The 9365-nt window shown below is 41.8% G+C and overlaps 1 protein-coding gene across 2 annotated transcripts; it reads left to right on the top strand.

Moving 5' to 3' along the window:
- The first annotated feature begins 768 nt into the window (after nucleotides 1–768).
- samtor (S-adenosylmethionine sensor upstream of mTORC1) lies at nucleotides 769–8308 on the top strand. Of its 2 annotated transcripts, XM_028038067.1 has the most exons (6): nucleotides 769–1045; nucleotides 5050–5191; nucleotides 5497–5610; nucleotides 6270–6384; nucleotides 6647–6975; nucleotides 7085–8308. In XM_028038067.1, the coding sequence occupies exons 1-6, from the start codon at nucleotides 886–888 to the stop codon at nucleotides 7296–7298; spliced, it is 1074 nt and encodes a 357-aa protein (XP_027893868.1). In that variant the 5' UTR covers nucleotides 769–885; the 3' UTR covers nucleotides 7299–8308. The 2 variants fall into 2 exon arrangements, with proteins under 2 accessions (XP_027893868.1, XP_027893861.1); XM_028038060.1 differs by having other exon boundaries at nucleotides 6647–8308.
- The last annotated feature ends 1057 nt before the right edge of the window (nucleotides 8309–9365 follow it).

A 9365-nucleotide genomic window follows, 5' to 3' on the forward strand; every position in this document is an offset into this window, starting at 1 on the left:
GATCTAACCTTGCTTTAAACTTCTCCATAACTCTATACTTGATCTCTCTTCTGTGTTTCTTGGTCTTTTTGTTTATTTTTCGAATAGCCTCTAACAAACATTTGAGGCCTTCATAAGTCAGATGGATTTATAGTGAGGTAACTCAAGGGTTTTACCAAATTTGTCTTGGAAGATAATACGAAAACCCTGTATTAAATATTCTGCAACCATATTTATGGACTAGTTTGTGTTGCTCCATCACAAAAAAAACCCAATAAAAATACTTTAAGGTTTGTGGTTGCACTATCATGAAAGAAACTGTATTCCTGTGAAAAGTTAAGTCCATTAAGTCCACTTGGTCATTAACTGGACTGCGAAAGGTCATCTGACCGCCCGTGGCTGTGTTGAGCACTTGTCTGGACTTGTTTTGCAGCCTTCCCCCCCCCCCCAGTATTACCCTGTGATTCATTGACTTACCTAAGTGAATCAAGTAAAACACACGTTTTACAAAAAGTTTTAAAATAATTACTTTTGATTTGTGGTAAAAAAAAAAAAAAAAAAAAGTGTTATTCACATTTAAATCCCTATAAACCAGAAACGTTTGTAAAAATAGGAATAAAAATGTGCTATTTCATAAATATTTTACGTTGTTTTGATGGCCTTGTGCCTTTCTTGATGGAAACAATGAAATTTACTGCCGTACTTAAATGCCTCACGACATGAAGTCCGCAGGACGGATTTAGAGCTCTGTGATTGGACGACAAGCTGTCATTTCTGAGCCGCGTCAGTCAAAGCCAACCAATCCGCTCTCGCGTTGTTGGTTGCTTGGCTGCTTCGCCGGGTCAGGTTGCAAGTCTTGTTAGGGGGAAAAGCGTCTTTCCGAGGCAGCGTCGGAGCAGCCGAGCCATGAACCCTGGGGACCGTGTCGAGACGGGGGAGACGGAGAGCCTCCAGGGGAGGCTGTGTGTGCCCATTCCGAGAGAGGCGCCTTGCAAGCAGGTGCAGGAGAAGCTGTCCGGGGTGGTTAAAAACGTCCACAGGAAACTGCGCAGGAAATACAGAGAGGGTAAGAGGGCTGTCTGGCTCTGCCTGTAGCCGCTAACACAGAAGGGGAGCTATTAAGTGAATATAAAACCCTAAATTATCTTACATTTGAGCGAGTAAACATGTTTTAATGCTGTTGTTGGAGCTGCTTGGGGGTTAAACAGCAGCCGACACACAGCCAGCTGGTTGCTCTACACAAGCAAGGCCGTTTTAAATCTCTTAACATGTAGAATAATAAAAACAAACATGTTATTGTTGTTTTCGCCACTATCTGCCTCAGTACAAGTACGCCATTTACCGGTGCAAACCCAGTCCATATAAAACTTAATGGATTACTCATGACAATCATTAAAGGAGCCAAGATGAATGGCTGCTAGCGCCAATAAAAGATAACCGTGTAGACGGCGTAAACATTGGTATAATTATTACAGCGCACTTTTATTTGTTTATGAAGATTCCCATCTATCGGAGCCTGATTACCACAGTTGTCTCATTAAATCCCCCCACAGATCAAGATATGCTCGGGAAGCCAGATTGTGCCTGAACCCATCCAGACGCGCATTGTCTCTCTAAGAGTCCTAAATCTTTGCTTTTCATTTTAAGCACAAGGTTTGCCAAGAAGTTGTTGTTGCTTATGCAAATATTATTACTATTGCAGTCAAATATACAATTCCTGCTTCAGTGAAATTCGACTACAGAAGGAAAATTAGTCAGCATACAAAGATCCTGTAAATCACCCCTAATTTGCCTAGTCGGTCACAATGCTGATTAGCAGTTGTGGGCTAATAAAACTTTCACCTAATCTCACTTAATAATTTAAAACAAATAAAATAAAATAAATTGTTTTCCTACTTGCTACAATTTCTAGAGGTTAAATTGTACCTTGTGATAGACCAACAAGTGGAAGAAAAAGTATGGCTTTAATGTCTTTTTTTTATTAATAAAATTCAGCAAAGTGTGACATACTTTTGTATTCTCTGATACTGAATTGGATTCAGGTCTTTACTTTGACTGAGCCATTCTAAAACTCGATGTGAACTCTTGAGTTGTACCTCTAGCGTTATGTTTAACCCCCCACTCTCAACCTGTGTTTAGTTGTGACCAACGTCCCCATCTCTTTTGATGGGGAAACAATTTGTTTGCCAGCTACCTTGGCTGGCAAACAAATTGTGATCAATCAGAGCTGGCAAGCAGACAATGCAGAACATGCAGCGTCATGACTGCCTGAAGGCAACAATTAGTCGCAAGCTTTATTTCAAGTGTCATACGTTAACATTCTGCATGTCAGTACTGTATTTGATCAGTTAAATGGAGTCTGTCTGCCCTTATTGCCTTTCAAACACACCTGATGTGTATTTTTACTAGCTTACAATCAGATAGTGACATTGTGTCATGGTAAAGAGAGACAAGAGGCAGAAAAACGTGGGGCTTATATCTGTCGGTATCGTCATGCCGATATTCAGCAGTACAATCGTTTCATTCTGACATTGTGCAAGCTGAATTTCTCCTGAGGTATAACTATTGTTCTGCAAGCATTCGCTTTTCTAGATGTTTTGAGGGATCAAAGTGAAAGAGGGCTGAAAACAAATGCACGCCACACTTTTCAGATTTTTCTTTTTCTTTGTATGAAAAGTTTGGAAACCAATCGTTAATTGCTACTTTCTGTCGGCTTGCCGTGTAAAGTGAGGAGAAGGTACTGTAATATTAATAAGAAAAAATGTCATTAAGCCATTTGAGTAGTTTCACACCTACTTGATATTTTCTACTGGTTTAAATGTGACCTGGAGCTACATCACTGTATATCGGCTTTGCTTAAATTTTGCTGTTTTGTACAGAAGGTGGATAAGAGCGTGCAAAAAAACAAAAACAAAACAGGTTTGCAATATTTTTTTTCATCAGCAGCTGCCCGCCTTCTTAGCAAAACCTTCTGTTGCAAAAAAAAACGGGAAGTTTGGAAAAACCCTCCTCCAACCCATCAGCATTGACTAATGCCTCCTGCATGCCTGACAGCTCAACAACATCTTCTTGAATAATTTCAGTTTTTAAGTCCTCCCGTTTCCAAACTTTCTCTTTCAGCCACATCGCACTCGCCGCTGCTTCGCCAGCTCTCGCGTTATCTCTCCGGGGGAATGCGTCGTCCTCCCAGAAACATGTTGTGTGGGCGAGAAGCAGAAAAGAAATCAAAATGGCAGATGGAAAATCTTTACCTCGCGAAGATGAAAAAAGACTCGTAGTCATCTCGCAACTGTAGACAAACGGCAGCAGCTTGCAAGAACATCCAGGATTTACTGTCATTTTTCTGTTTTTAAGAGCAGCAAACATCACAAATTAGATTACAAATTACACTGGTTGTTTTTTTTTTCTCTCTCTTTTTTTTTTAAATATTTGATTGCATTTAAATTGAAAACATGTGCATCCTCCTCTCACTACTCCCAAATCTCAAAGCAGAAAGAAAACAATGTGTTGGGGAAACTAGTTAGCAGGCAAACTTGGAGCAGAAGTCTGTCTGCGCCAGCTGTCTGGTAAACTATGCAAAGAGTTTAGAGTTGTATATATATATATATATTTTTTTGTACTAGCTTAAAACATAATCCTAAATGTTTCCTGAGGATTTTAGTTTGGCTTCATGTCTTGTTTCGGAGACTTGAATAGTAAAAAAAATAAATAAATAAAATAATTACCCTGCTAACAGATCTCATGATTGGTTAATAAGTAAAGCATGATCCAGAAGGCTTGGCATCGACTCGCAGCAGTCATGCTTTCAGAGCGCTGCTGTTTACAACCACTCGTCTTGTTGTCCTGCTCCCCTCCTTCCCCCCACTCTCCCCCAAATCAGATATATCCCTCCTCCCTCCCCAACCCCTTCCAGTCATGGGATTTCTCCCCTCGTCGGAGAATGCCACGAGCTCCTGGCGTCTGTTAAGGTCTCCTGACGGGAAGATCTGCGGACCTGTTTTTTGTTTTTATTTTAAACTTGGCTCAACAGCTTCTGTGGTTTACTCACCTAAAAAAAAAATTTTTCGAACAAGTAATCAAGTTCTGAAAGTGGATGAGCAAAAAAAACGAGTAGTAAGCTGTGAATGGTTGCTCTCTGTCAGTGTGCCAGCGCATCCTTAAAATGTCTTAAATTAATTTTAAAAAATGTCAATTGGCCTTAAATGCATTAATAACAAGTCTCAAATTTTGTCGTGGCAGGACTACCAAATCTTGTATATTCCATGTTGGGTTTTTTTTCTAGTGGAACTTTTCTATCGGGCAAAAGTTTAAGTCACACTAAGGCATAGCATTTTTTGACTGGAGGCAATTAAGACTACAGCTAGCCAGCTGCTAATATAATCTTGCTTGCTATCTAGCTTTTTTGCCTCCGTCATGGTGCAAATTTATCACCCGTTGACTGGACGAAGTTCGTCTTTCTCACTGGCTCACTTTTGTTGGCAACCCATACAATGTTTTAATCCATTCTGTGCAACAAAAAAAAAAAGGAACAATTTTGTTGCTACGGGGATTAAGGCTGTAGAAATCCATATGCAGTGTGAGAAGCACAAAGCTGCTGCCAAGAGCCACAAACTGACCCCAGAAATTTTACAGTTTTGCTCCCCAGCATGTGGTGCGACACAAACTCCAAAGTTGGAGGGTTTTTTTTGGATTTTAAACACGATGGTGAAGCACCAGTTTGACCTGTTGAAGAATTTTATCGCAACAAAGTTACAGCTGAAAATGAGAACAGGAAAAAGGAGCAGAGGCTAGAGAGCCACAGATGCTGTTATAAGGAGATTAACAGCAGTATTAATCAATGTCTTGAACTTAAATTAATAATGTCATAGGAGTTTTAGTTAACCTCAGAAGTATGCAATCTTGTTTTGTACATTTCTGCCATGATACCGATCTGAAATTTAATTCAGAATGCTCTTAAATCTGAGTCGGTGAAACCTGCTGAAACGCCGTTTTTGTCCGAGCAGTAAAAGATCCTTCAGCTCCTTTTGAAAGTCTGAGTTTGATCGTTTGCCGTCTTTTCCCTCCTTCCAGTGGGCGACTTCGACAAGATCTGGCGCGAGCACTGCGAGGACGAGCAGACGCTTAGCGAGTACGCCGTCGCCATGAAGAATCTCGCCGACAACCACTGGACCAAAAAGTGCGAAGGAGAGGGCCGAATCGAGTGGTGCCGCAGGTGCGACTGAGCGTGCGTTTTAGTTTGAAACTAGCTGAACCCACAAACTGCATGTTCAGCAAATGAATCAATCAAACGACTCATTTTGATTTAGGATTTATTTTAACTTTGACCAGAATTCAGTCAAACCTCAAAATTGAACAGGTTGCATGCTCAAAACTCTGGCATTTTCTCAAACATCCTGTTAAAATTTATTATTTAAATTTTTTTTTTTTAAATTGTAACACTTTAAACTGTGTAGCGCACATCCCCACACGCGTGCCCTATAAGATTCTGATTTGCTGGTTTTGATTTCACTTCCTCAGTGTCTGTCAAGAATATTTCTTGGACGGCGGAATGAAGCGGATGTTAGGAAAGGATGAAAAGAGTGCTGCACATGCCTTGGGTCTGAGTGGCCAAGCACACAGTGCCATCCACAGGTGGGTTCAAGTAAAAAAAAAAAAAAAAAAAGGTAACACTTTATTTGGCGGGTTGTGAATAAGACTGTCATAACACCTGTCATGAACATGAGTAAGTCTTCATGAATATTTATGACTGTAAATTATGACACTTTTAATACAAAGTTGACATTATTCATAATGTCTTTGTTATGACAACTTGACATTAACCAAGAAATCATGATCTGTCATAAATTTGTTATAAGAGTATTACTGATTAAACTTTAAAAATGATGTAGCTTAATGTTATTAAAGCAAAAGATTCTCACATTTGTTGTATTTACCCAGAATGCCGTGCGTTATAGTCCACTTCCTGCTTTTGGAGCGTGTCTCCAATCTGCTTGCCATTCACATAAGCCACGATTCAATGAAATCAAACGGAGACTCAAGTTTTTAGATGGACCAGAGTTTGCTTTTTGGTCCGCGTCAGAATTCGATTGCACATTCACCCCTCTGCAAACAAACCAGACTTTCTCACACAGAGTTTATTTAAAGCGAACTGAACAAGACTGGTGTGAATGCACCCTACATGCGCGCTTCCAGTTTGGACTCAAACTAAAGGGTTGGATATTTTAAGCCATTGATTTCTCAGGCTTAATGAAACATTTTCTTGCTTCTTGCATCTTTTTTTTCTTCCATAGTTCAATATCTCAGCTGGGAAAGATTCGTCTTCTGGACGTCGGAAGCTGCTTCAACCCTTTCCTGAAGTTCGATGACTTTCTGACCGTTGGTATCGACATAGTGCCAGCAGTCGAGGTATTTTTTTTTTACTGATTACTAAAAGTAGATGGATGTGTTTACATCTCTGCATGAGGCTTTCCCGCTCACATTATGAAGCAGAAACAGCAGAAGTGACTCATGTACAGGAGTTACCATGCCTGTGGTTGGCTGGTTTTAAGGTTCTGATTCACCAGAAAGCGACGCATCAAAGATTCTGCACCTGCAGCTTCCAGTATAATTAAGCAACTGTCGGTTTCATCACAACAACAACTTTCTCTGATTTACGTCTCGTTTTCAGAGCGTCTACAAATGCGACTTCCTCAACCTGCAGCTCCAGCAGCCCCTCCAGCTGGCGGGCGACGCCGTCGACGCCTTCCTGCGCCACCTCCGCAGCCCCATCGACGCGCTGCCAGCGCAGCTGTTCCACGTGGTCGTCTTCTCGCTGCTTCTCTCCTACTTCCCCTCGCCGTACCAGCGCTGGATCTGCTGCAAGAAGGCCCACGAACTGCTGGAGCTGCACGGCCTGCTGCTCATCATCACGCCCGACTCGTCCCACCAGAACCGCCACGCCCTCATGATGCGCAGCTGGCGGGTGGCGGTGGAGTCGCTGGGCTTCAAGCGCTACAAGTACGTCAAGTACTCCCACATGCACCTCATCGCCTTCCGGAAGGCGTCCCTGGCCACCACCAGCGACTTGGTGTCCCGCAACTACCCAGAGATGCTCTACATCCCGCAGGACTTCAACTCCAACGAGGAGGAGGAGGAGTGCGGCGCCGCGTTGCCGCCGCAGGGGCTTCGCTCCGACTTCGAGGACGACCAGCTGGCTTGGGGCTTCGCCGAGCTGCCGGACGCGCCATACGACTCCGACTCCGGCGAGAGCCAGAGCAGCTCGGTTCCGGGATTTCACGAGTTCGAGGATCCCATCTTACTTCAGAGTTAGGCAGAACTAGCACTTCTCCCCCCTCCTCCCCACCGCTGACCCCTCCTGACCTCCCGACTCCCCCAACGGCCTTTCTCTGCCTGTCTTCTTCCCTTCGGCTACGGCGTTGCCAAATCTAAACCTGCTGCATTCTCCTCTCATTTCCCCAACCCTTCTACTGAAACATAATGCAGTTTGCACAGTGGGAAAGAGAGTTTACAGATTATTTTCACATATCCACACACACACACACACGCAGACACTAAGAATTATATATTTTGATTTTTAAAAAAAGCTTTTATAAGAGTTTGAATGCCCTGAAGATAGCCCAGCTCCTTACCCCTTGTTTTTAACGTCCATCTCTACCAATCAGCTCTCAGCAATTACAATTCAGCCCGTTTACATTCTGCACTTGGTCTCTATTTCAATAAGCTAGTGTTGCAGGCTGCTTGTATTAAAGCCAAAAAAACTCAGCAACTCCTGTAGTCTGACAGAAGCTTGATTTTTTGCACTGAAGAGACTGGGAAGGAACGCTTGCTACTGTCACAGTTCAGCTCAGCCGTTGGTTTTCCCAACCTAAAGGAAAAAAAAAAGCCCAGATCTTGACTAAAAATCCGTGTTGTCCAGTGTAAAGTGTGGTGACACCATTTTTAATCCAAGATCTTCTGAATTATTTCTGTGTCTTTTACAATACCCTTCTAATTGTAGCATTTCAGACACTTTTAGTGTTACTTTCCTTGGGTGAATATGTGACTGTTGTCAAACAAGGTACGACTTCTAGGTATTGCACTCGCCGCCTCCTCTTATCTTTGTGTCAGAATGTTAACTCTGTGTTATGTCTTTGTTCCTTTCCTTTAATTTGCTGGGGAAAAAAAGATATTCCAGCATCGCACATCTGTGATTTTAATCCGACTTATCTGGAATATCAATGTGAAAAGGGTTGCCTAAATTATCCAAACCTAAGCTCCTTGTTTTCTCTTTACGAGTCAAGAGATTTGCACATATGGGAACAAAACCGTTGGTACCCTTCCTAAGATTTGTAAAAAAAAAAACACACCTTAAAAGTGGCATAATCTCGCACTGAAAACCAGCCTTTAATTTGTGTATATCTGTTTAGTGGTAAAGAATATTCTACATTAAGAAAAAGAAATCTTAAAAGTTCTGCACTCCATACACTTTCAGCCTGGGGTCTGACATCACTGTAGCAGAAGGTTAATTTGGCTCATTATCCTTCTTAAAGATCCAATGATGCCCCGTTTTCATTTTTCTGGTAGAGTCTTTTTTCTTTCAAATCTATTGGTATTTTCAATAAACCCATGATGCCATACACTTTTAACAAGGTTACCAGGATTACATCACAAATCCTTCATTGTACCATACAGTGAGCATCCTTTGTTTTACATCGATTCCTTTGGAGTGTTGTCGCTCACACTCTTCCGATTAAAGTACCAGAAGACTTTAGCAAACGCCGCGTGTTGACGTTCTTCATGCTAGGCCAAAAAAAGTGCCAGTATTTCTTGGAGTTCTCAAACAGTGACGCTGGATGTTTTCGTTGATGTTCACTCAAAGTAAAGGTTGGATTCTTTCGGTTTTCAGTCTGACATTATGCCAGTGATGGAAAAGTCGTCTTTACTGCGGTGCCAATAAACCTGTTTGCACACAGGGGGGGTTTTATCTAAAGACACTACCAGATGAAATGCTAGCATGTGTTCCCTCTGGCCCCTGGACGGGTCCAATCCTGAGAGTATGTTCCGGGTTTGTGTGTGTGAATGAGGATGTTGTGAGTGGCACTTTTAGGATTCATCCCAAAAGGTGCTGAAATGTAACCGTTTTCCTCAGGAGGAGCGTTTCCTTAGGAACAACAGGCCCAGACAACACAACCATTAATCTTAAGGTGCCTTGGGCCGATTGTGATGATTCTTTGGCCAAACTGCACACAAAACAATTTAGTTCTCTTTTTTTTTTTTTTTTAAAAAATCATTTTAAGGGATCAGAAAAAAAAAGGTTTTTGGTGCAGTCCAATGTTCTCATTGTTGTATTCTTCTTCTTTTTTTTTTTTTTTTTTCAAGATTCTTCTGAACAATAAAACCATATTGAC

This window comes from Xiphophorus couchianus, chromosome 2, assembly GCF_001444195.1.
Source record: "Xiphophorus couchianus chromosome 2, X_couchianus-1.0, whole genome shotgun sequence".
NCBI lineage: Eukaryota > Metazoa > Chordata > Actinopteri > Cyprinodontiformes > Poeciliidae > Xiphophorus > Xiphophorus couchianus.